The sequence below is a fragment of the Buteo buteo genome, chromosome 11, assembly GCF_964188355.1.
Source record: "Buteo buteo chromosome 11, bButBut1.hap1.1, whole genome shotgun sequence".
NCBI lineage: Eukaryota > Metazoa > Chordata > Aves > Accipitriformes > Accipitridae > Buteo > Buteo buteo.
The window spans coordinates 29,229,689-29,256,844 of record NC_134181.1 but is presented as its reverse complement, the minus strand read 5'-3'; the positions used below and the strand labels follow the sequence as shown (position 1 = coordinate 29,256,844).

General features: G+C 53.8%; 1 protein-coding gene across 1 annotated transcript; it reads left to right on the top strand.

Annotated features, from left to right (window-relative positions):
* Positions 1–102: 102 nt before the first annotated feature.
* On the top strand, positions 103–13,899 carry MVK (mevalonate kinase). The gene is made up of 10 exons (XM_075041163.1): positions 103–243; positions 322–469; positions 1,540–1,687; positions 2,898–3,053; positions 5,847–5,950; positions 6,998–7,043; positions 7,840–7,930; positions 8,414–8,530; positions 11,708–11,861; positions 12,207–13,899. Exons 1-10 carry the CDS (start codon positions 166–168, stop codon positions 12,356–12,358), a joined length of 1,194 nt encoding a protein of 397 aa, XP_074897264.1. The 5' UTR covers positions 103–165; the 3' UTR covers positions 12,359–13,899.
* Positions 13,900–27,156: the final 13,257 nt, after the last annotated feature.

Below are 27,156 nucleotides of genomic sequence, written 5' to 3'. Positions count from 1 at the left end.
CCCGAAGTCCCGCCTCCGCGAGGATCCCGGCTATTGGCTCGAGAGCGAGGAGGGCGGGGCGGGGCGCCGCTCCTACTGGCGAGCGGGAGTGTCAGTCGGCGCGGTTAGAGTGGGGCGGCTGAGGCGGGCGCGGCAGCCCTGAGAGGCCGCGTCCTGCTGTGGGAGATGTGGGAGCGGAGCCTGGTGCTGTCCGCTCCGGGGAAGGTGATCCTCCACGGGGAGCACGCCGTGGTGCACGGCAAGGTAAGGAGCCTGCTGCCGCCCGTGGAGGGGCTCCGGTCCGGCTCACCTGCCCCTGACGCCGCATCTCCTCGCCCGCAGGTTGCCCTGGCCGTGGCGCTGAACCTGAGGACCTTCCTCCGCCTGAGGCCCTGCGCTGAGGACAAGGTGTGCGTCCGCCTGCCCGGCGTCGGCGTCATGAGGAGCTGGGACACCTCTAGCCTCCAGGCCCTGCGGAGGGGGGTTGCAGGCAAGCACTGAGAGGAAGGAACCGCTCTCCGTGCATCGTGTGGGGCTCTCAGTCCTGCTCGGCGACTTCTGCCCAGTGTCTGTGCTGGGACCCCCGCGGGGGGGTTATTTGTTCCCCCTCCAGAGTGTTGCTGGGCCTTGTTGTCTATGACCACGCTCAGTGTGTGTTTGGCTAAAGTGTCCCTGCACACTCCCAGCTCAGGCACCCACAGTCCCTCTGTGTGCCTCTCGTGACCTGCCTGGTGCTCTGGTATCTGTGAGTGGCCCTTGCTGTGGCTGTGTCCTCCTGTTTCAGGTTCCCAGGGGTTTGTTCTAGTGCTGCTGTAGCTCAGGCAGTCTTCTAATACATAGAGGAGCTAGCCAGGGATCATGTCCAGGTGTATTACTGAAGGGGGACCACAGAGGAGTCTCTCTGAAGTTGGTCTGAATTGAGGGCTCTCGGGGAGGGCAGGGATACAGACCCTGTTTTCCTGCCTCTCTGCCCCATGCCAGCCCTCACTGGAATTTCTGCAGCATCTTGTACTGGATGGAGCCCCTGACTGGTGGTTGTGCCGTTTCCTTCCAGAGGACCTAGTGTGAACTCCTGTCATCCTCATGAGTACTGTTTGCTTAGCGGAGGACAGAACAAAGTCTGCTGAGTCAGAGCATTGGTAACCTCTCTCAGTGCTGACCAAAAGTTCTCTTACACTGATGCCTGCTCCTGGCCATTCAGAATCCAGACTCATGTGAAATGCATCAGAATATCCATGTTCTTTAATGAACAGTTCATAACTTGCCAAGTTCTACACAGTGATGGATGGGTGCACTGCAAAGTGTAGGCAAGGAGACAGTTGCTGTAATGTAGCGCAGGTGTGGGGTGTGGAAACACTGGGTTTTCGGAGTGGCTGGTGGAGATTTTGCATTTATTTTATCATGAATCCTTAGGTAGAAAGTTTGTAGGTGAAATCTGAAATTGGCTCAATCTGTTTCTGCCTACTATAACAGGAGATGTTGTTCTTGTAAATACTGCTTTCAAGTTTAACAATTCCCTGGTTACTAAGTGTTTAAATTCTCCCCTGCTTGCTTCCATAGCTGACTTTGATGAATCTAAGTCCCCCAGCGTAGAACAGCTGCATACACTGAAAGAGTTTGCTGGAATTGCTGCCGGAGCCTCAGCTCCCGAGAGCCTTGCTACTCTTGCCTTTCTTTATATGTGCCTGGCTATTTCGGCTAAGTATGGGTAAGGCTATCTTCCTGCCCGAAAATAAACATGCTGTCTTGAGTGTTGTTCACCATTAATTGCTTCTACAAGGTCATGGGGAGAAAACAAATCTCTGAGGCAAAACAAGGAATTACAAGGAATCTCACTTCATTTAGGTTCTGAGCACCTCGGGAGACACCCTTCAGACCTGAGCTGTTTGGGTGAGGTACCCCAGGCAGGTGGGCTGGGAATCATGTGCTGTCATTTAGGCATCTAGCTTTGAGGTGCTTAAGAGCTGTTCATCCCACCATTCCTGGACAGTCAACAGAAGCAGACAGTCATCCCTCCCTTCAGCATGCAGCTCAGTTCATCCTGGCTTAGGTTAGAAAAACTGCTACAGAGGTGAGCTGTGAATTCATTGTCTGAGCTAAGTCTGATACCTCCTGTGGGCTAAATCTCCCTGAAAAGATGGGAACTTGGGGTAACCACAGCTCAGGGCTGTTCCAGTTTCTAAACCTGACAAACACTGTGGATGATACTGGTGTAAGTTACTGCACAGGTGCTCAGGGCAATGTCTGATACAGCACTGCTTACTATTTTAAACCAAGTCAGAACCTGACTGCAGTATTCATAGCAAAGGAATAAAGGTTAAAGAATTATGATGTGATAGCACTGGGGCTGTCATCAGCCTGCTCTGAAACCATCAGTTCATAGTTCACATCACTCACCAGCCAGTGAAAAGCTCTTGGGTTTGATATTAGGGTCTGTAACACAACCCCGGATGCATTCAGTGGAGAAAAGGGGCACGTGGGCATTAGTATGTGTGTCTTACATCCCAGTGGGGCGACAAGCTGATGGGGAAGATGAAACTTTGCAGCTAGGAATTTGGGATATTTATGCTTTATTAGAAATATGTTTAAAATCACGTTTACAACAATCTTTGAAGGGTCTCTTTATGGTGCTACTCAAGTATTTAGTTACTAAGTGCCCCTGCTAGCAGCTTGACAAGCTGTGCTAATCATAGATCCAATTCAGCAAGGCTTTGTTCTAGTACAATGGCTTAGCAAGGCTACTCAGCTGTGCTAACTGAGCACTCATGAAGCCCGTGTGTGTATGCATGTGCTGATGTTGCCAGTTTTCAACCAGCTTTTCTTGTGATTGGTCCTAATTGGCATCTTTTGCCTTTGAAATGTTGTCTCAAGATGGAATTCAAGGTTGTTGTGTTACATCCTGCGTGTTTGCGTTTCAGAGATGTTCCGAATGTGGACATACTGGTGTGGTCTGAGCTGCCCACGGGAGCCGGGCTGGGTTCAAGTGCCGCCTATGCTGTTTGCTTGGCGGCGGCCCTGCTGACGGCGTGCAGAGCCATCTCCTGCCCTCTGAAGGAGGGAGAGTCCACAGCCAGGTAATGCAGCGGGGAAGCCTCCCTGCTTTGGATGCATGGCCCCGGGCAGCTCTGCTTTCTGTGCCCCTGTCTTTCCTTTTACCTGCACAGATTCTGGCACTGGCATCTCTCTTGGTCTCTCTGGCCGACTCCTGGGCTGTGGCCACAGCAGTGGCACCCTGAGTGCCCGGCTCCTTTCCCTTCCTCTCCTATCGCTGCCCAGTGTTGCCAGCAGCAGAGGCATGCCCTGTTCCAGGGCTCCAAGCTGTGAATCACACGTTTACAATTCACTTCTCCCAATAAAAGCAACTGAATGCAAAGACTTTGTAAAACTTGCACCATTTCCCTTGTCTAGTGTAAGATATACATACTTAAAAAAAAAGCTTTATTTGGCCAAGCAAATAAAGCACACACTTTAATGTGGTGAATTATTTTAACCTCTATTTCTTCTCTGTCCCTGAGCATCTTCCAGGTTTTGCGTTGAGTCCTCAAGGAGTTGAGCATCCTTTCCAGTTTTTCTACATTTTCACATGAATTTTTTTTCTGCATGTGGTACATTTCCTCCTGATCTCCTGCCTGAGTTTCCCCTTTATCAGTGGCTGGTGAAAAGGGGTTTCTTTCCTTCTGTCCTTGGGTTGCTTTCCCTTGGAGTTCAGTCTTGAAAAACTGGTCTGCTCTGCTGTGTGTCTGAGGAGGCTCTGTTTAAAGATGCATATCACAGCTGGAGTGGCAGAACCCTCTATTGTGTGCTGGGTGCCAGGTGCAACCTTTTATGGTTGGCTTCTGCGGATTTTGTGTGGGACTGAAAGTGAGACAGCAAGTGGGGGTGACTGTGCTCTGCTTCAAAAACAGAGTTTGCAGCCTGATCCAGAAACACGTTCCTAGAGCAGAACAATTTGTACGCCATGCTCAGGCAAATCTCCCAAATAGTCACACGGCATGAGAAATGAAAGGCCAGTTCCAAACCAGGCAGCAAGGATGTCTTCATTCCCTGCTTGTGCTTCTTAGCTTCAGCTTGAATACAGCGTAATTTTTTTTTCTTCCAGCTGGCGTGCAGAGGGGTAAGTGAGAGATGGGGGTGTCAGACTTCAGAAGGTTTTTGCTTAACATCGCAAGAAAAGAACAGCGTGATATAATGACTCCTGTGTAGAGAAGAATCGCAGCTTCTGAAAGAGGATTAAAAACAAGTGGTTTACAGCAAACTGCGCTTCTATTTTGAGTAGCGGTGGTGTGAGCTGTTTTCCTGAATGCTTCACAGATTAAATATTGGCAAGTGAAATGAAAGGTGTGTGGAGATGGATAAAGACATTCAGCTGAGGTGCAAGGAAGCAGGGAGTTAAAGGAAGCAGCTTCCAGATAGCAGGTGGCTCTCAGAATTTCTGCCTTGCCTTAGCAGTGGTCAGTGACTGTTCTCATTTCGTGTAAGACTGTTTGATGCTTTTCCAAAATCCATGTTTGTGCCTCTGCTTCATCATGCAATACCTATTCTGGGCCCCATATTCTAAAAACCTGTCGAATGCACGTTCCTGCTGCACCAAACACCAGCTCTGATCTCTGCAGAACATCACTGGTGCTGGGATATCTGATACTGCTGTGCATTAGGCCATCTGAACAGTGGCTTGGAACATGCACTTTTGTGTCTGGACTGCAGACCAGGCAGTGCTGCGTTGCAGGGGAAGAGTCAGAGATATGTATTTGTGTGCCTGTGCGAGTTGAAGTGTGTTACAGCAGGGTGCAGGAGGGCTAGCTGGCTCCCTGTGGGCATTGAGCTTCCCTTGGGGTGCCAGGGTTTGAGACAGTCCTTCACCATGGAGTGAGTGGGTTTGAAATAGACTGGGGAGTGGTGAAGCTGCAGCCAGCAATTGCTTTGTAACTGGCAGCTCTGCGTTTGCTTTTTGTATTGCTACAGTCCATTAATTAGTATATTCAGGCAGGGGCCTTGATCCTTGCTGAGTCTGACCCAGCACCAAACTCTTTGTGCCAGCATTTAAACTCTCAAAGCACTTAGCAATTTATGTGACTGCTTTTAAGACAACGGAAAGAGCTGGTTTTGTGTTTTTAGCATAACGCCTTCTGGATCTGTGTTTGATTCCCGTCTGTGCTCTAAGTACCAACACCCAGTGTAGCTTGAAGTCTTAGGAGTTAATCCCTAAAACCCAGTCTTTGCTGGAGGTGGTGGTGTTAGAACTGATTTACTTTTTGACCCAATTTGTGAGGCTTCTGCAGCTGAGCAGCTGGCAATTAGAGGCTGAAGCTGCACATTTGAAATGCAACTTTTACTATTCCGTTCTCACATTGTGCCTTCTGCGTCTATAAATACACTGTCCTGCCTGTTGGTGAGCAGGATCTCAGGCCAAGATGTGTGGTAACACACAGTGTCAGGGAGGCGGGGATAAGTCTGGACTAGCATTCAGTTACATGTGATCTTTGCTAGGCCAGGGCTAGGATATTCTCCCTGAATCTGCTCCCTCCCTTGCTGCTGGCCTGCAGCAGGAGCACTGGGTAGTGGTTGTGCCCTTTGTGCTGTCTCTGTCTGTGGAGCAGTGCCAGTTCCCCTCGTGGGCTGGACATGTTTCTGCACACTGCCAGGCAGAAAAGTGCTGAGTGCCAGTTAGGTGCTGGAAACGGCGATGCCTGCTCTCTGCTGAAAGAACACAGTGTGCAGAGGGGTTTTGCGATGCCGGGGCTTCCCACAGCAACTGGGTGCCTTGTATGCTTCCCGCTGCTTTTGTATCTCCTGTGGCCTCTGGTGCCTCTCTCTGTCCACATGTGCTGGTTTCAGTTGTGTATTGGAGTCGTTTGCTTGCCTTTCAGGTGGACAGAAGAAGAGCTGACTTTGATTAACAGTTGGGCCTTCCAAGGGGAGCGGGTGATCCATGGCAATCCGTCGGGTGTGGATAATGCTGTTGGCACCTGGGGTATGTATGTGTTTGCTGCTCCGCAGCACTGAATATGGGTGCTGAGGAGAGGCTGACGGGTTGGCAGAGCAGCAGACATGTTTCCATTCTCCGCTGCAGTGTGCATCAGCTGTGGGAAGGTGGTGAGCAGATGCCACAGGTTGCATTTGTGCAAACAATAAGGCTTCGCTGGGGTTGCTGCAGGGACACTGGATGGAGCAGGTTGCCCCACTGCACTGAGGTGCAGCAAAGGGAACAGAAACTCTCAAATTCAGGTCTCCATTTTGACCCGAGTAGAGGGAATCCTTTCCTGTCTCACTTTGCCCCATCTGTAAGCTGGGACTGGAGCCAGCTGGGCTGTTGGGAGACTTGCTGCAGTAACACCAGAGATTGTCCCCCAGGCAAGTGCTGTGGGGCAGAGACCCTGTTGCAAATAACTGATATTTAAACATTCTGGCATGAACAAAGAAACCTAATCCTGTTGCAAGGATAATGCAGTAGAAAATGCAGTTGGACAGCTGTCATTTAGTTTCAATTAGCAGAGACTTCCAAGTGTTTTGGAAGTGTCCTTCAAGACTTTTAATAATCTTTCTAATGAGACCTAATCGCAATGCCTCTGTAAAAGTAAGAGCCAAGTGAGACATTCCTTCTGGACAATGAAATTCCATGCTGAAGGACGGCTGCTGACATGAGTGCACACATTCAGTCCAGTTTGAAACCTGCATGCTTGGCTCTGCCCCAGGGAATCACTGCTTGATTCTTTTTTTCAGTAAGATTTAATGCTGGCCAAACTCTGCCTTTTAAAAAATATTAATGTGATCGCAGACTAGAGGAGAGCAAAGAGAAAGGCATTGGGTTAACTATGTCCAGCCAGACCCTCTCATTAAGTCAGCAGGGTTAGGCAGATTCATGCTGTCTGAGAACATGGTTCATTTAGCTGGTGTTTCTTGCAATTACTGTCATATGCTCTGGGTGAGGTTCTAAAGATGAAAGACCTTCTGCCTCTTACGACACTGTGTTATCTCTCAGCTCACTGTGTACTGAGACAATGCATGTATTTTACTTTAGGTGGAGCCCTGAGATACCAATCAGGAAAAATCACACCATTAAAGAGGTAAATTTTGAGTTTAAAAATAACACTTGCATACGGTGGGTGGAATATGTCAAAGAAGCATTGGGTGGATCTTGTAGGATATGAGATTGATGGGAGATAGCTAACAGCATGATGGAAGGACTTTGTAGCCAGATTTTGCCATGGGTGTGGGTAGCTTGAGTGTTGTCTTGGTTTGGAGTGGATGGGAACAGTGAAATGTTTGGTCATTATCTGACATTAGGTGAACGTAGCACAAAGGATCAATATTAATTTCATGGCATCATGGGCAGCAGGAACGGATCTGCTCCTGGCAGCAAATGACATTGCGGGGAGGGGGAACTTTTTGCTTACCTGGTGGTAGGACTGTGTGAAAACCAAGCTGCATTGACAAATCCATGTCCAGATCCTGCATGTTACCTCTGCCTCCTGCCAATGAAGTATAATCTGACTCCATTAAAATCTTTCACAGTGCATGAAATTGCTCTATTAGCAGTTAATGGCTACTGCTGGCTAGTCTCGTAGATAGTATTTCAAAGGAAAAATTTTGCTTGAAAAACATGGATTTCAGTAAATACGTTACAGTCCTATTTATAGCACTAGTACAGTTGTTCCTTGTATCTAAGAGGAGCAAGCCTCAACCCAGCCAGCACTTAAGCACCTGCTTAACTTTATTTAAAACTAATGGGACTCTTATCTTGGGTGTCTTGCACAAATAGGCCTTTCAAGGCAGAACGAACTGTAGCTTTCTGGGCCATGGGAGCAGCTGCTGGGGGACTGTGAGGGAAAGAGGCAAGGAGGTGTCTCTTGTTACTTCCAGGGTGCCGATGCTGAGGATCTTGCTGACCAACACAAAAGTGCCTCGAAGCACCAAGGTCCTGGTGGCTGGTGTCAAGGAGAAGATTCTGAAGGTGCGGCGCCTGCCTGGTTGCGGGGTTGGGGATGTGTGCTGGTGCAGGGTGGGGAGATAACCCTCAAGAGCTCAGATCTGCCCGTCTGGGACCGCGGCTTTCACGGGGATCTCCTGGGAGGTCCCTCCTGTGGTCACTGCATTCCTGTCTGCTGCTAGCTAAGGCCTAGCTGCCCTGGGAATGGGGGTTCAGCTCACCTCCTCCCTTCCTCCAGCATTAACAGGGCTTGCCACAAAAATCACTGGTTTGCAACCATGAAAAGAATAGTTCCTTCCTCTGACCTGTTTCCCTCTGTTCCTCCATTTTCTGCAGGTGGGAGCAACTTACTATTGCCCTGCTCTGCAGTGGGTTTTTCTGTGAATGAGTAGCCCCAAATGGGATGAGGAATTGTCTGGCTCAGAGAGACTGGGGCCTGTTTTATCACAGTGGTGTTAGAAGACTAGCAAGCAGTCTTCTCACATCTTGCCTTCCCCCCCTTCTCAGTTCCCTGCTATAATGAACCCGGTGTTGGACTCCATTGATGCAATTTCTCAGGAGTGCCAAAGTGTTCTGGAAGCAATGCCTGCAAATCCATCACCAGAGTATTACCCTGTGCTGGAGGTAAGGGGCTTGTTCGCCAGTATTTTTAGACACTGTTACTGTTGAACATCAAAATGTCATTTAAAGAACATTAGGTCTAAGAAAAAATTTGATAGCAGGAAATGTTCAGTTCTGAGTGAAACCATGCTCTGTGTGTGCTGCTTTTAGTGCCTTTCCTGGAGCCAAAGGACAGAAAATGCTGCTGGTGTCTCCACAGCGGTGCACAGGGAGGGAGGGAGTGGGCCTGGTGCTTTGTGGACCTGTAGCTCTGGAGGTTTTGCTTCCCTTTGCTAAGAAACGTGGAGTGACTTCAGGCGGAGACGCCACCGCCTCCCTGCGCCGTGGGCCAGCCATGCTCATTCTGGCAGTCACTGCCTGTGAAGCAACTGCTTTGTCATTGCCAAGGCTGGAGTAAAGAGCAGAGTGCCCAGGAGCCACTGGTTTGTGATGGGAGCTGGCTCGTAACCAGTCCATTGCTCTGCGCTCATCCTGGCTCCAGAAAATAACAAACAGAGTTGTGCCCAGAGCTGACCTGACATTGATGCATGAGGTGCATACAAAGATCTGTGTTTGTCTTGGCTTTGTTCAAAGTAGGAGAGGCTGCTGTGGTGGGGGGAAGCATGCTTTCAAGTGGAAGAAGTTTTTTACAGTGCTGAGAGCGCTGTAATACTGATTCATACAACCGTGGGGTAAGGATGTGTGGCAGTCTCCCAGCTGAGGCAAACCTGGCCTGGCCCTGGGTGCCAAGTGATTTGGATGGTCAAGAACCACTTGGTGCCAGTGGTGCAGTTCCTTGTTGGCATCTGGATCTAGCTCCTCGGCTCTCCCGTGAGGACCTCTGCCTGTCCTTGCTTTTGCTGGTAGGTTGTCCCCTCCACAAGCATGAGCGTGCTCCAGAGGTACAGGAGAGGGCTCTGGGGTGGGACAGAGAGCTGCTCTCCCAGCTCAACGTGTGGCAGCAGTGTAGGGCCACTCTGTGAGCAGATGGTTGGTACAGCCTTCTCCTCTTTGCTTCAGGGTGTGTTGCACCTCACTGCATGTGGGTGAGCTGCTGCTGGGACTGCAGCAAGCACAGGAGGGTTTCCTATGGGATTCATAGTGGAGTCCTCCCTTCGCACCAAGAGGCTGGTGGGTTTCTGTGCCCATCTGGGTGGGCTGACCCTAATGAGGGCTGAGCTGGCATCGGCTGGGGAAGATCTGGAGTCTGTCTGCAGCACAACTTCAGACAGCTCCTCTCCACGTTAATGCATTATTGCTCAGACTGTCAGAAGTATTGGGAGATGGAGAAGAGGAGGGCTAATTGGAAGTGTGCTTTGAGATCCTCATGCGAAAGATGCCAGAGCAGCCTTGTATACAATGCCTGGGAAGCAGCACTGCAGTGAGTGGGTTTCTGTCTTGAATCTGTTGTTTTGTCTTGTGCTTGAATTGCCCACAGAGGCACAGTTGATTATATGCAGCATATATATATATATATATTTGGCTGTTTCTGAAATGTGCAGTTCTGGACAGCATTGTATCTGAACCATCGAACTAGTCTACTGTGTCATAAGCTGTCATCCGATTCCTGGCAGATTTTGGATCAGGGGATGACAGGTGTCTTGGATCATCATAGACAGTGCTGTGCCCTCACTCAGGCATATAAAGAGGCCTCTAGATGGACGTCTGTCCAACGTAGCACAGAACTCGTGATATATGCACTCTGCATGCAACTGGCTAATTCATCTCCTCGCATTTGTTTAAACGCAGTACAGAAATGGTCTGGAGGTGGGGGGAGAGGGATTATTTCTGCATCGTCCCTTCCTGTGTGGTGTTGGCAGGAGACCCGTGCAGAGCTGAGGGAGGGTGATGTGACTGATACCTGCCACGCTGTAGCATGGCTCCCACTGCTCCCTGTACAAGCTTTCCTCCCAGCTCACCGTGAGCTGCAGGTGGGGAAGCGCTTGGAGGCACCAGCTGGAGGAGGGAACACAGGGCTCCTGTTAGGGATCCTCTCTGGGACTGGTTCCATCTCAGCTGGCTCCCTGCTTGTGATACCCACTGGGACAGCGATGGGAACAGCTGACACGCTGGGGAGATGATCAAGTCGTGGTGTCAGACCAGCGTTGCTGAGAACGAGCTTCCTCCTCTGATGGTGCTGATGAGCTGGGAGGGGACTGCGGTGCTTGGAGGCCTGGTGTCAGTTCCTGGCCCTGCTCCAGGCTTGCTCTGAGAGCGGGCCAAGCCCTTCCCTCTGTTCCTTAATTCCTCACCTCGAGTACTGGGAGGCAAGAAGCTGTAACTCCCATCTCTGTGTGGCGTTGTCCATCACTTGGGCCATTTGGACTGTGCTGCCGTGGCAGCTTTCTCCAGGAGCAGCAGGGTTTGTGGCTGTCTGGGATAGCATGGCAGAGATGCACTTGCAGCTCACCAGAGCTGGGCAGCTCTGCTTGGAGGGCGGCCTTGCTTGGAGAGTGGCTTGCGCTGCTCTTCCCTGAAGGGAGGACCCTCTCGAACCCACTTGAGCCGGGTGCCAGATTCCCAGCGTGGTGCTGTTGAGAGGCCTCTTGGCTTGCAGCCCAGGCCCTGCCCGTGAGGAGAGAGAAGTGCTGCACAATGCAAACAAGGGGAGGTAACTCCACGTCGCCTCTCCAGCAATGCCGTTTCAGACTTGCCTGTGTCAGAAGTCCCCTGGATTTAGTTCTGCTGGATAGATTGCAGAGCTGGGCAGGGTGACAGCCAGGAATGGGAGATGCTGGCTTAGTGCCCTTCCCACGGCCAGAGAGGCGGCTTGCACAGTCTCCTGCTCAACACTCATGTGACAGGGGAGAGGTGAAGCAGTTGGGAGGCATCGGGGAGCTCTGATTTAGTGTCTGAAATAAATGCCTGCTGGCAGCTTGCCGTGATCAGGATTTTCTCAGGAGGTCCAGAAGCTGTTGTACCACTGTTACTGTGGTGGGCAGCAGCAGCGCAAGTCATGGGGAGGACAGGGACAGATGAGCAGTCCAGGGTTCAGACTCTGGCCTTGACCTTGCCGCCCAGTGCTGCTGGGCCCTGAGACTTGTGGGTGGCCAAACTCCCTGCAGAAATGAGATGGCTGGGGGAGGGGGGGGGCTGGGAAGGCAAGGCAGCTCCCCTGCACCTTGCTGGGGAGGGAGCCACAGCTGTGAAGAGCCTCTGTCACCATGCATGCCAATCTCATGTTTGTGCGGTTGCTTTTAGGAACTCTTTGATATAAACCAACACCACTTAAACGTGATTGGAGTCGGCCATCCCTCCCTGGACATGCTGTGCCGGGTCACAGCATCCCACGGCCTGCATAGCAAGCTGACTGGGGCTGGTGGGGGCGGCTGTGGCATCACCCTGCTGAGACCAGGTCAGTAACCCTCTACTCGCTCTGGGCATCCTTCCCCCGTTCCACATGGCCCTGCCAGTGGGGTCAGGTCTGGAAGCAGAGGGGTATGATGCTAGCCCTCACGTGGCTGTGGTGGGATGTGAAGCCATGTCACGAGTGTGGGATGGTGTATAGCAGAGCTGCCTGGCAGTGTAGTTTGCAGTGTTTCATACAGGGGAGATTCAGTGTGTTAATTTATGTGTGTCAGATCTTCAGGGCATTGGCCCTGTTCCAGGGGGGCATGTGTTTAAACGCGCGATGGCCCGTTTCAGTCTCCCTGCAGTGGCCTAGCTGACTAACTGGCTGCTCTTGCCTTCCTCTTGGCAGACACATCCCCGCTGGCCATGGAAGCAGCCAAGCGAGACTTATGTGCCTGTGGATTTGAATGCTGGGAGACCAATATCGGGGCCCCTGGAGTGACCCTGCACTCCTCCTCGTCTTTAAATGCTGAAGTGCTGCACGCGCTCTCTGAGAGTTAAGCTTCTGCCTCTGGCAAGAGTTGAGCTCTTGGCACCATGTCCTCGGAGCGACAGCTGTGCGTGCCCTGATGCCTGGAAACTTCTCTCCTGGTCTCCTGTATGGCTGAGGGCCTCTAGACATGGGTGTGAAGCCAGTTTCAGGCCTGGTGTCACTGGGAGCAGGGGCTGCAATGAGGACCTGGGAGCAACTGCTCACGCTTGGGCTAGGTGCGAGTTTGACCCAGGCTCTCAAAATCCTGTTTTGAATTTACTTACTCAACTGCTGTGCTAATCCCAAGGGGCAGGAGAAGAGGGTCTTGGCTGGATTCCAGTGCGTATAATGATACTTTGCTTGGTTCTGCTGCTTCAGATGCATGTGATGTCTCTTCCCTTCTCCCCTGGCGTCCTGCAAGGGTGGGCAGCGGGGGCTGGCAAGGTGGATGTGCAGAACGCTTTGACATTTCTGGGTGAAAAGCATCTTGGCAGCTCAGGGCTTGACACTCAGGTCTCCATTTCTCCTGGACTGTGATTCACGGTGGAGAGAAAACCTTTATATACAGCTCTTACCTGCTACTAATTAAGAGGTGGATAATGAAAATGAAAGATACAGCACAATTCCGGTGAAATTATCACTGTTATCACTTTTTCCCATAATCTCTGCCTGGGCTGATAAGCAGGGTCCCATAGCCAGACTCTGGTTTTTCTTCATGTGCTCGAGGTCTGGTTCAAACAGCAACTGTCACCTGCAAGGAGGGTGGCTAAAGGCAAGGGCAGTCTTAAAATTTCTATTTGCAATAGCTGTTCTAGGATCTCTCACACTTCAGCCTTAAACGAGCATGCCCTTGATCTTGCCTGTTGCTGGATATGTAAAACATGCCACTGCCAGGGCAGGGGGAGACTGGGGGTGGTGGGGGGGTCAGTGACAGAGCAAACAAATTTGTTTTAATTTGAAGTAATTGGCTTTAGGTAGAGAAGAAAAAAAAAAAACACAAACCAAAAAACAACCAAATCACCTCCTCAAAAGCTGACCATAAGTTGCAACTGGCAACCTATAAAAGCTAAATGCATTTAAACTTATTACGCAAATGTAAATGCAGTTTTTACTTCTGAAATTTTAATGAGTTGTACCATGGAACTAAAGGCAATTGGCAGGTAAGTGTCTGAAGCTGGAGTATCTTGAAGTAATAAGCTGACTCTTAGCGATTGTGGTCTCTTCGGTACCTGCCAAAGAGAGTTTTATCATTGTTCTGTTTGTCTGGTATTTTTTTTAAGTGTATGTCTGTTCAAGAATTGCTTCATTCAAAGCTGAGTAATAAGTTGGCAGAGGTGGGGGAGCTTGCCTTCCACTGCAGGAATGAAAAATCAAGTGTGAGAAGTTGAGATATACTAGCTCTAAAATCCTGGCATCATGATGACCAGCTTTAGTTCACTGATCAGATGTAAAACTGTCTCTGGTTTTAATAAATTGATGTTTTTTTATGTGCAAAGTGTTCTTTGATAATTATGCTGGAAACAAAAGGAAAAAAGTACCTTACGCTGCTTCAATAAAAACATGTTTCAGATGCTGGGTTTCTACATGTCTAATTACAATTCCAATTTGCATCCAAGAACAGCTTTACACTAATCACAAGTCAGAAAGCCTGATAAATTATTTACCATTTTCTAATACAGTGTAATCAATGTGAGTATCTGGAAGCGTGTTGACTCTATCAGCGTTTAAATGTGTCTGTAGTTTCTGTTGGTTAGCACAAAGAAGTGCCAAATTCAGTGCAAAGAAACTTAGCTTCAAAACAACATGTCTGGGGTTGATCCTCATTAAATGCTTTCCTTGGAAGACGGCCTCACAATCATGCTACGAGTGCTGGAGGAGTACAGATGAAAAGGAGGGAATAAAAATTTTGATTTGCTGGTTTAAATCATAATTAAAATTGGTGATTCAAATAGACCAACTGACCATATTGGTGCGGGGGCCTCTTCTTACTGCTCGTGTCCTTCACTGAACAGTCGAGCATGTTGAGCGTGTTGTCCCTGGTTTGTTTTCATCTCCTAGCCGTGGCAGGGCAGTAGCTGGAGGCTCGGCTCTACCCAGAACATGTGCTGCAGGATCCTGTGACCGGGGATGCTTTGGCCTGCAAACTTTAAGCCTTCTCTTGCCGGCCTCTGCTTTGTTTGTGGGTGTGATGGAAGCACAGAAGTGCCACACAGAAAGACGGTGGCTGAGCCTTGCAGCTGAGGCGTGCGAGTGATCTGAATTGTGGTGGGGTGCGGTGTTGCGGCACACTTGGTGGGTGCAAGCTCCTCGTCCTAGGAAGGCTCTGGCCGCTTGTGGAGGTTTCCTCCAGCCTCTGCTCGTCCTGCTCTGCTCCCTGCTGGAGCGGAGATGGGCGATGTTCCCAGGCTGAGTGAGGGTTTCTGGCAGCAAGTGCCCCATCCTTGGCACAGCTGCAGAGGAGAGTGACCCTGGGCTGGGGTCTGTGAGACGGCCTTGCTCCGCGCTGCCCGTGGCCCAGGGTGATATGGGCAGCAGGAGCACTGCCGGGCAGGATGCTGCCTGCCCTGATGCTGAGGCTTTGCCAGAGCTGGGCTCTGTCTTCCCTATGCCGCAGGGGCCAGAACTGCCAAAGTCAGCAGCTGGAGCCAGTCCCAATTTGTTAGAAGTAAGCACGGATTTTACACCCATCTGCGAGCATGGGAGCGCCCGCTCCCTCCTTTCTGTATTCCTCCCTCCCTGGCTCCATCAGAGCCTTCGCAGGGGCCTTACTACAGCCGTGATAACTGGAGGGACATTTGGTATGTACCCGACCCCAACTTTTGTACAGGAATTGCTTCTTTGGTTGCACCAACTTGCAACCACCTCCTGCGATTCCTTGAGCTTTGCACATCCGCTCTGCAGTGGGGATGTGGGGGATACAGGGGACCCCATCCCTGCGCCTTGAGCAGCCGTGGGCAGCGGGAGCGGCTGCTCCCCAGGATTCTCATGCTCCGTGGGAGCACAGTGGGTGCAGAAGGAGGCACAGCCTTGTCTCTCCCTGCAGTTTGTTGCTTTGGGAGCAAAACCAAAGCACAAATTAAGCCCAGCGAGTGTGTTCTCCCCATGGAGTCATCCCTTCCTCTCCCCTGGCCACATCACAAACACACGAGTGCTTTCCCGTCTGCGCTGCCCTGTCTCCTCTCTCCGGTCTCGTTTTACGGATGTGCAGCGGAGCAGCGATTGCTGCTGAAGGATTAGCCTGGTAATTTGGCTAATTTTTCTTGAGCTTCATTTTTCACATTATGAGCTTTGCAGAAAGACTAACGATCTTGGGTTTGCCTCTAATAGCTAGCGCAGGAATGGGGAGGGGAAGCTGCGCTCCATCCTTTTGCAAAAAAAAAAAAAAAAAAAAGGATGCATAGGGGAGCGTGCCAGCTGCCCAGCCAGGCTGGCATGGGCGAGCATGGGGCTGCAGGCTGGCAGCGCCGGGGATGACGGGGGGCTTTCCTCTGCTGTGGGACTCGGCAATAGCTGGGGGACACTGGTGTTTCTTGCCAGCAAGAAGAAAAACACTGTATTAAAAAACCCTTTCAAAACCCTTCCTTTTCCTTCACTGCCTGTGGATGCTGTGAGTGCACGGGGCAGCATCGCCGCCGCGGTGTCTGCAGCGAGTGGGCAGCACTGGGGTGTCTCAGACCACGCCGTTCGGTGCCTGTCGGGGCCCGGTGGGTGCTGCCCATCCCCTGCCAGGCACAGATGGTATTTCTTTTTTTTTTTTTTTTTAAATCCATGTCAGCAGTGGCTTCTTTCTGCTCCGGTGAATAGATGCTGAAGAGGCAGTGACATTATTTGAAGTAATGGAGAGAACAGAAAAAGGGTCAGTGAGAGAGAGGAAATGTCAGTGCGCAGCCACGGGGAAGGGGGCTGCTCGGGACCCTTGGGGCTCCCCGACGCTCCCGGGGTCCCTCCTGGGGCCAGGGTGGGGATTGGGACCACGGACACCCCCCCCGCATGGCTGGCAAGGCTCAACGCTGTGCGTTGCGTGCTTGGCTCTGCACAGGGAGCCTGGGGGGCTCGGGCATCTGGGGGTCCCCCCTGGGGCTGGGGGTGCTCCAGCTGGGTGCTGCCCCATGCCCCCAGTGGCTCCCAGACGAGCTGGGACCTCCCCGCACCATTTCAAGGGTGATTTGCAGATCTTGCATCTGCCGCTGCAGAAGGGCTCCCCTTGCCCTCTGCCACCCCAGCACCAGGGATTTGGGGGCTCCCTCCTTCCCAGGGTCTGTCCAGGGCTCGGCACCGAGCCTGCGGGGTGTCCAGCTGGGCCCCAGCGAGGCAAGCGCCCGCGGGGAGCCCGTCCCCCCCGTCTCTCCCTTCTCTCTCCCCTCCCGGCACGCTGAAGGTTTTGAAAGTTAAGTATTACCGTCTGCTTTGTTGTTGCCTAACTACGACAGACAAATTGAGAACTAGTTGTCAAAATGTCAGTGCACAACAAATCAACATTCAAAATGAGTCTCAGCGCTATGTGGTGTATAATTAAAAAAAAATCCTTTTTAGAAATTTCAGCAAGCGTTGGCTCCGCTTTATATTTGTCTGTGTGATTAATAAAGGCAGCTAATTTTCAGACTTTAAAAACAGCTAGAAAATAGCTCCTAATTACATATTAGGTTCCAAGCGGCCCCCGCTGAGCGAGGCTGGTATTGGTGGGCCAGAGAATTTGGCAGGGGCTTAATTACATTCTGAGCATCATCTAATTTTAGTTAAATGTAATGTAATCAGCAGCAGATGTCTGAAATAAAATATGAATTATGAATATGATGAAATTTCATTCTTGAATAAAAAAGTAATTTGCTATTTAGTTCATTAAAGTCACAGAGGTTTATTAGGGAGCAGGTATACGGTGCGGCTGGGTTGTGTGTTAAAATGATATTTCAGAGAGAGTAGGAAATTGCATTAAAGGTGCTAAAATATTCCGCCAGGACGATGCGCCGGTTGGGAATTAACATTTACAAAAATAACAGAGCCCCTGGGCTGCCGCCAGCCCCCGCTGCCGACAATTGGCTCCAGAGCTTCTCATTTACGCAAGGTGACGTCCTGCGTCCCAGGATGGTCCCTGGGACCCGCTCCTGCTGTCCTGCCCCAGGTATCCTGAGGCACGTTCAGGCTTGCTGCCCTGATGAGCTCAGCTGTTTTCCCCTTTATTTAGGGGAGGAGGCTCTGGTGGGGACGAGAGCCCCTGGCATGTCCCCAGTGCAGGCGTCCCCCTGCCACGCTGCTGCGGGGCCAGCGAGTCGGGCTCCGTACGCCTTTTTCCAGCTTGGCCAGGAGACCGAAGCATCAATTTGCCCGTTGGCTCCGGGGCCGCCGCGGCAGATCCCCGTGGGACGCCGTCGCCTGGACGTCTCTCCCCGCAGCATCCTCTGCAGTTTCAGCTCTGAAGTTTAAATTGCTTTTCTCTATTCCTTGGTGGCCCGGACTGACAGATAAGCATCTTCTGGAGAGGGAGAAAGATGGCATGTTCATTATTTCCTTGTATTACAGATGCTGTCATTTTAATCCCTCCTGGATGCCGGGAGAAAGGCTGCGGCTGGGCACCGGCTTAGAGTCCTGCCCGCTTCCCACATGTGGTCTCCAGAGAAAACCCCACGGCCAATTCCTCCTGCACGCAGCAGTCAAGCACGGAGGAAAGCCCTGCTCACCGCAGCATGCCGACAGCAGCAGGCAGCAGCCCTGACTGCCGGGTCCTGGCGGTTCCGGCGTGCTCGGCACGGGCGATCCTTGGCGGTGAGCACCGGTCCCGGTGCCGGCGCGGGCGCTTGCAGCGCAGCTGGGCTGCCACACTCGCTCGCGTGGGTTAGCAGTCCTCCCTCTTCTATTCATCAAGGGCATGACAGCTAAAATTCATTTGAAGATGAAGAAAGTGCCGGCTAATCCTTTCTGTGAGACAGTGATAGACTAGCGGCTCGGGAAGAATTGCACAGCAGTAATGAAATTAGGCTAAAACTGCTGGCGGATAGCAGATAATTGCCCTTGTCTGTCACGAGGAATAACATCTCCCAAATCCAACACAATGATTGTTAAAGTTGCAGGAATTTATTTTATTTATTTTATCGGTTTGGGTTTGGCTTTCCAAAGGCCTTTCCCGGCAAAAAACCCATGAGCGGGAGCTGCGTGCTTGCCTCCCACCTTCCTTGGGCGCTTCCGCCGCTTCCACCGCTGCCACTCGTTAGCCTTGACAAAGCAGGCGCACACGCACCATCGCCGGGACGCCGAGGACGCCCCGGCACGGGACCCTGCTGGGGGGCTGTTCCCGGGGAGCAGGAGATGAACCATCCGGCACGCTGTGCTGCCGCTCGGCGCCGGCACCGTGGCTTTGGAGGCACGAGGAGTCAGTGGTGGTGCTGCTGCCGGTCCATCCCCGGCTCCGGCTGGCCTCACGGGCAGGACCCGCTGCTTTCCGGGGGGGGATCCGTCCCCCAATGCCAGGGTCCTGCCTGGCCCTGCCTGGCCCAGCAGGACCCGGCTGCACGGTGCCAGCACTGGTGCTGGGGTGGGTGCCAGTGCCGGGGTGGCCATGCAAGCCCCAGCGCCACATGAGGGCTGACCACCAGCCATTTATTTTGTAATTTATGGGGGGCGGCAGGCAGCACAGCGCGGGTGAGTGAGTGCACTGGCCGGCGACTGCGATGTTTTATACGCGAGAGCTGGCACGGGTAATTTACTGCGGACGGCAATAACATATTTCACTTTCCGTCTCCCAGATGAAGATTACTTGTGTTTGAAAGTGCCTGAACACACACTCAATTCTGCTTAAACGCTCGCAGCCAGCCGAGCGCGGATCGTCCCCAGCGGCATGGCCGGCTCAGCCCTGCGATGGGGTGGCACAGGGATGAGGATGGGGACAGAGATGGGGACATGCTGGACCGTAGTCCGTGCACCCATTGGAGATGCCTGTGGCACTGGGGAAACCCACCTGCAAGCACCCGGCGCGGCAGCTGGATATATTCAATGCACCTTCCCTGACATTTAATCCGGCTGGGCGAGGAGCTCTGTGGCATTTCCAAGAGGGGCTCGGGAAAGGTCAGGAGGTGGAAAAGCTTGACAGGGTCGGTGCTCTCATCTCGCCCTGCGGCTCCTCCAGATCCCCCCGGGCAGCTGCGGCACAGACATCGCATCAGCTTGTCGTGGTTTAACCCCAGCCAGCAACTAAGCACCACGCAGCTGCTCACTCACTCCCCCCCCACCCCATGGGATGGGGGACAAAATCGGGAAAAAGAAGCAAAACCCGCGGGTTGAGATAAGAAACGGTTTAATAGAACAGAAAAGAAGAAACTAATAATGATAATGATAACACTAATAAAATGACAACAGCAATAATGAAAGGATTGGAATGTACAAATGATGCGCAGGGCAATTGCTCACCACCCGCTGACCGATGCCCCACTAGTCCCTGAGCGGTGATTCCCTGCCCCCACTTCCCCGTTCCTATACTAGATGGGACGTCCCATGGTATGGAATACACCCTTGGCCAGTTTGGGTCAGCTGCCCTGGCTGTGTCCTGTGCCAACTTCTTGTGCCCCTCCAGCTTTCTCGCTGGCTGGGCATGAGAAGCTGAAAAATCCTTGACTTTAGTCTAAACACTACTTAGCAACATCTGAAAACATCAGCGTTATCAACATTCTTCGCATACTGAACTCAAAACATAGCACCGTACCAGCTACTAGGAAGACAATTAACTCTATCCCAGCTGCAACCAGGACAAGCTGAATGTCGGCTGCCAATGACCGGCACGCTGGGCAGTGACGTGTGCTGTCCCGGGGATGCCTAAGCCACCTGAGAAATGGGTCGGCATGTACAGAGGGGGGTTCACGTCTGCACCTCGGAAAACATCCCTGCGAGAGGTGGGGTGCGGAGGGCAGGAGCTGGGGCTGCGGCTGGAGGTGGGAGCAGGGAGCTCCTGTGCCTGGTGCCACGGGAGCAGAGCCGGCTGGCAGCTTGGCAAGTGCTCGGTGGAGTTGTAAAGTGCTCTGTCCCTGATGCTGCAATTAGGCAGGAACAGCTATAATGCTCACTCTCCGTCTGGTTTTTTTTTTAATTAGCAGGACTAACATCCAGCTGGGTGCAGAGGATGAGGGGCTCAGAGCAACTGGGGGGGACCTGTGGCGGGGCCGCGCTGCTGGGGCCATGGGAACGTGCAGATCCCGGCTGCCCCCAGCCCGCCGCCATGGCTCAGCTTTGTTCGGTGGCAGCCTGGTTTGGGTACGATGCTGCTGGCACGGGGCTGGGACCGGTGCTGCTAGGGAGCAGAGGGAGCCAGCACGGCTGCTCGGACGCGGCCGTGGGCATCCTCCCATGTGGGGGATGCTCCAATGAAGACTAAAAGAGTAATGCTCGTTCCATGGGCTTTTTAAACCCTGCTTCTCTCTCTCCTCCTGATGTTGACCCTATTCATTGCCTCCTCCCCTCGTGGTGTGCACATCTGCCAGCAAAACATCTGGCAGCTCCCCGGGTGAGGAGGGGTGTGCCGTGCCCCAAAATAACGAGGAAGATATGATGCTCGCTTCAGCCTCCAAAAGCAAAATGTAGGTTGTGGTGCCGATGCCGAGGTGTGAGCAGAGGGGATGAGGAGCCCGCATGGGGCCAGACCCCATCCAGCTCCCGCTGCCCATGCCAATGGCCCTGGGCAGGCTCCAGCTGTGGGCACAGCTGAGGTGGTGGTGCTGGGACCCCCAAGGCTGCGCTGGCCTTGCTGAGCCCCCCCAGCACCCCCGGACCCCGCAGAGGGGGATGCCGGGACCAGGGCTGCGGTGCTCTGCACACTGGCCTGGGAGCTGCCGCTGCTCCTGCCAGCGCCGGCGCGTCTCTCCAGCGCTCCCCGGCACCACGCTTCCGTTAATGGATGCTAATGTGTCACCCGGCCCATTTGTCTTCATTTGGTGCCAGCCAGCGGCACGCAGGGATGCAGCCAGGGCTGGGCACGCAGCCCTGCCGCCCGCCCCGCACGGCTCCCGGCACGGCTCAGCCCGTCCCGGCACCAACGCCGGGATGTTGGTGCTGGTGTGACTGGTGCAACCAAAACTGGCCAGTGATGCCTGGCCCATTCCCATGTGTGCATCCCAGGGAGCATTCCCCAGTCACTTTGCAGGTGTGGGGCTGCCAGCCTGAGACCCCGGCAGGGCTGGGGGGACCTGCGGGTGAACCCCATCACCTGCCGCGCAGCCTGCACCTCTCCGTGCCACAGTGCCTGCCGAGCCGCTGTCCCGGTGTCCCCGTGCCAGCACCGATGGGATTTTGGTCTGGGTCTGAGATGGGGAGTGGCGAACATCGAGCTCTTGTGGTTCTGGGCTCGTGGGATTAAATGGGAGCTGGCCATGAATTCTGGGGCACGGCAAGGCTGGGATGGGATGAGCTGGCCCAGAGGCTCCCGTCGGCTCCCTGCAGTCACCTGTGATCACCCATGGCCACCCGTCATCCTGCGCCTGAGGGGGACCACGATGCTGCCGCCGCATCCTGCCAGATTCCAGGATGGAGCCTCTCCACTGGAGCTGCTGGTGGGTAATTTCTGATTAAGGATTACTGTACCATCGGCTTCAGTTTGATTGCAGATGTTTTTAATTATATCGTATAAGATCGTATTATGTAATTGCATTTATCTGATTGAAGCCTTAATTGTAGGATTTCATAATGGTATGACTGGGTAAATATACCATTGCGTCTGTTGTCCCCCAATGAAAATTAGGTGCTTCATGTCTTTATTGCATTATCCTGGAGAGGAGTTTAAACTGGGGAGAAAGAAATTAGGAGAGAGAGAAGAAAGGAAAGATGAGTTTGTCCTCCCAGTCCCGGCGAGCGTGGTCCCCTTCCCGGCATGGGGACGCACGGGATGTGCCACGGCACCCGGGCTCTGCTCTCTGCCAGCTGGAGCTGCCGGCGGCTGCCGGAGCACCGGCTCCTGCCCAAGCATCGCCTCCGGCCGGGCATCCCTGCCCAGGGGCAGCCGGGGTGGGCAGAGCAGGAACCGCTGAACTGCCCTTCACCTCCGTGCTGAGGTGCAGCCGCCTGGCTTTCCTGCGGTGATTTTTTTTGCAAGATCGATGTTGCAATTATCATTTGGTTAACGGCGGCTAGTACAATACATTAAGGGCGATTACAATTAAAGAGCAGGAGGCTGGGGAGGCGCTGGGCCATCGCCTCGCAAGGTGGAAGCTGCAATTACACCTGATGGAAGAACCCTGACACGTTCCCCGTTAGCGGGAGCATCCTCGGAGCACAGCCGGCCCTGGGGTCCATCGGCCTTTAATAAGCAGGTGAGGGAAGGCAGCCCGGTGCTGCCGAGGGGTGCCGGGGCCGGAGGGCAGCGGGTGCCGTTGTAACCGGGAGCACCGTCGCGGTCCCTGTGCAGCCGCCCGCTGCAGCCCTGCTGCTGCCTTCCAGCTGCTTTTAAAAGAATCTTTTTTTTAAGGAGTGGAAAGATGCACTTATGCAAAATTAATATTTCCACTAACAACGGTGTACAGCAAAATAATTGGAAAGACCTCCACCTTAATTGCGGGCCACACGGTTCCCGAGGAAAGGGCTAACAAAGTGCTTGCGAGGGGCTCATTAGTGTGGCGAGGGGGGGAAGTCGAGGGCTCTGAGCCCCGGTGCACTTGGTGCACCTCCCACCATCGGGGGGTCCCGCGTCTTTGCGCCTCCCTGCAGCAATTAAAGGGAGGTTCAGGTTTTTGTCGGAGCCTTTTTTCCGGCCGTAATCCGCAACATGTGGTTTGCACGGAGCCTCCTGGCTAATGGGTTTAGGATTACGGGAATATGCACAAATCCAGCGTCTCGCTGTCACTCTGCTCGGCGCAGTAAGGTGATTTCATTAGGATTTAGGTTTAGAGAAAAGTCTCTCTCTCTCTCTCTCAATATTATTTTTATTCAATTACATCAGCAATTCATGAAACTTCAAAGACATTTCATCAGCACAACCCAAATGCTGCCGGATTGCGCGCTTGAAAGAGGGGAAGAGAAAGAAAACATAAGCTGCTGCTTTAATGGAATTACTGAAAGGGGCTTTTTAATTAAAAACAAAGGTTGGGGATGAAGTCTATCCATAATTTAGTGCTGCTGGATGTAATATCTGCTGGTGGTTTAATTTTAATAAATGTATGTATTATTAACGGTGCGATCTATATTTTCCAAGCCAGAGGAAGGCCCAGCTGTCCCCGCAGGTACGGCTGTCAATATTTGTGCCAAGGGGCTGAGCGAGGGGATGCTCGGTGGCTGTGGGGCAGGAGACAGGGACAGGGATGCCCCCGGTGACCCCCTGCTGCCACACCATGCGCTGGAGCCATCGCAACCCTCATGACTTAATTACCAGCTAGCACCGGCATGGATTATTTAGCATGACTCCATCCCCTCTTTTTGATGATTTCCTCTTAATTAGCGTTTATTAATGAGATGTGACCTCGTCCGGCGTGCTGGTTCCTTGCCACCATCTGCCAGGAGGATGCCCATCCCGCCCCAGCGTGGGACAGGGATGTCCCTAAGGCCAAGGGCAGCCGGGCAGTGGCTGGGGAGGGGACGCTGGCACGCAGCAGTCCAGCTCGCTGCCCGGATGCCGCTCGCACAGGGACGGCCATGGCTGGGGTCTTCATCCCTCCACCGCTGTGGTGGGGTAGCACCCACCCCCCCCGCCATCCCCTCTGCCAGCCGACGCGTGCTAATAAAAACAAATTAACTTGTATAAGCATTAATTTTCCAGCATCCATCCATCCCGGCCTCATTACAATGGCGATCCCAGGAGCCGGGGGTTTGGGCATATTGTAATGAGGCGCATGCGGTAGTAAAAGTCCTTCTAATAGGATTTATTTACTGTAATTGTGATTCGAGGCACAGTGCCATCGCCCGGCAAGCCGGCGGGGCCAGGGAGGAAGGGGCATCGCCACCGCTCCGCGGTGAGGCTGGCAAACTGCCGTAGCTGAGGCGGGGGGTAAGCTCCCAGGGAGATCTGGGGTGGGCCGGGGGGGGACCGGGGGTCCCACTGGCCCTGGGGCATGGGGCAGGGGCTGTCCCTGCAGAGCCACCACTCCCTGTCCCTCATTCCAGCTGAGATTTCCCAGAGGACGAACACCGGCGCAGTGATGCCAAACTGAACAAGAGCCCAAACTGGTTGGTTTTTTCCCCCCAGAAGCTGGGAGGGTGCTGCAAGGAGGGATGTGGGATGGAGGAAGAGTGGTGCTAACGAGGTGCTGATTGAATTCCCTGCAAGACTAAATATTGGGGCGCGGCAGCCGTTGTCTGAGCCCCGTTAAACCTCCCCAGTCCCATGGAGGGGATTTACATGAAGCTGCAGCCTTCCCCCCCCCGGTTGTCGTTCCCCCCCCTCCGCCGCCACGGATTCATCCTGTCGGAGGGCGGCTCACCTGTGATTTCATTAAGGAAGAGGTGAAAGGGGAGAAATACGATTCGAATGAGATAATTAAAAACTCAGATTAGCAATTACAGGTGGTGCGGTGGGCTGCCGGCGGGCGCTGCCAGGGGCTGCGGAGGGGAGCGCCCGTCCCACTGCCCCCGCCTGTCCCGCGCCCGCCGCCATCCTCACCGCGAACCGCCCCAGCGCTCGCCACCGCAGCCGCTTGTCCCATGCTGGTGGCCGGCGGCAGGGACTGCTCAGAGCCCCCCAAGGCCAGAGGGATGCTTCTCCACACGCCCCTTCCCCAAGCATCCCGCCGGGAGCTGCCGGGCAGGTTGTGCCACCGTGTGTTGGTAGGGTAGGGGGTCACCCGTCGCATTTCAGGGTTTCCCGCTGGAGCCGGGCTGCCAGAGCCAATTTTTGTGGCACGCGGCTCCCCCCCGGTGCCATGCACGGGACATCTCTGTCCTCCTGAGCAGAGGCAGCTCGGAGATTTGGGAGGCGAGAGCTGCTGCGTGGCCAGAGAGATGCTCGGGTGGTGCCGAGGGCACCGCTTTTGCATGCGGTTTGGCTGCCCGGCACACGCGGCGCCGGCACGTGCCGAGGAGCAAAGCCCAGACCTCACCGGGTCCGATCCCACCGCCGGGGCCCGCAGCGGCGTCTCCGCTCCCGCGCTGGCATCTCCGTTCCCACGCCGGCACTCAGCCCGGGCACTTGTAATGCGCTTGGGCTATCGGAGGTACCCCAACCTGCTCAGGAGTCCCCGGAGGAGGGAGAGGAGCCGGGAGAGCTTTTCTTTCGCTCGCACTTCGTTATTGTTGCTAAGGAAACCTCTTCCCGGGATCTCGCCTGGAACATGTCTGCCTCGGCGGGGCCACACATCCATCTCACCGAAACTGCCCTGAAAGCCGGAGCCGGCGCAGACAAAGGCCGGGATGGAGGCGGGAGGCTGCACGGGGGCCACCGCCGCAGCGGCAGCACCGTGGCCCTGCTTTGAACCACGGCCGAGCCCCGGCGGGGGCCCAGCTGCCACGGCCGGCTGGGCAGGGATGCACCACAGAGAAAAGTTGACAGGGATTGTTATAGAAGAAAAATAAATAAAAATAAAAACATAAAAAACAAAATCCCCTAACCACCCCCAGCTTCGGCTAGCAGCAGGACGAGGAGTTTGCAGCCGTGTCTTCGGGCACATGGCCCCAAAGGCTGGCACGGCAGCAAGGGTGAGCATGGCCACTGTGCTGGCCGGGGCGGCTTGTCCCCCTCTCATTTCACCCCGTCACTAATTTTGGTCCCCTGCTTATGGAGGGGGCTGATGCTCACGGCCGTGGGGCGAGCACGGGGGCACAGCCCTGCCCCTGTGTCCCCCCAGCTAATGCTTCCCACTGTAGCAAGACGAGTTCCCATCGTTAGGAATGGGCGACTTGTGCATTGATTTGTAGCTTCCTTTTGATGCAGCAAGAATTTATTCCTCGGGAAAGTGCTTTCTATAGCCATCAAAGGATTATTGATGGTCTTGAACTTGCTCACTGCCCTCTGAATTGCAGTCGGCCCCCCAGTGCGGTACGGTACCCGTGGGGGGGAACCGGGGCACCCCGCCTTTGGCATAGCGATGCAGCCGGGCTCACCCAATGTAACGACTGCTGGGAATTGGCTGCTGGGCTTTGGGAAAACTATTAACGGGGCCGGCATGGCTGTTGTGCAAACCATCAGCGACGTGGTGGACTTGGCACCCATCAAACCCAGTGCCGCACCGGCACCGATATGAGCTCGCGGCACGCATGCCTCCATCCCTTATCATGCAGCTGGTTACAGTCATTCGTGCCACCGGCTCATCACACATCCCACACGTCTCTGCAAGACCCCCGCGGGCCGGGAGCAGTGTTCAAGCACAACTTCCAGGTGGGAGTTGCCGGGAACCACTGGTGCCCTGTGTGCCGCTGGCCCCCCGCCCCCTTCTTTGGGGATGCTCCCAGAGCCCTGGGGGTGCCTGGCCTCGGCAGGGTCCCCTCTCCCCTCCTGCCCTCCGGCCGCAGGACTGGGTGGCCCCAGTAGAGCGAAGGCACCCATGGCAGTGCGAACCCCTAGCCTGGCGGATCGGGGCCACGGCAGCGCCCAGCGGCAGCACCGTGTCCTCCAAAGCCCTGCGCTGCGGAGGGGCCTTTTGTCTCACCCGTGCCAAGCCGCTATCTCCTCTTCTCCTCCTCTCTATTTTTTTCCCTGCATTCCTCATTAAAGAAGACTACAGATTTCCCAGCCTGTCTCCTGGTTTTATATTGAAAAGGCTAAATGATATGCTGACACCTTAATTATACCCCATTGTCACAATGTAGCATGGAAGTGGTGTGAGTGATATGAGAAGAAAGGGCTGCAGCGTGCGTGGCAGCTCCTTTGATTTGCAGTGGCAGGTTGGGAACGACACAAACGGGGGCTCGCGCCAGCATCACCCCCACGCGC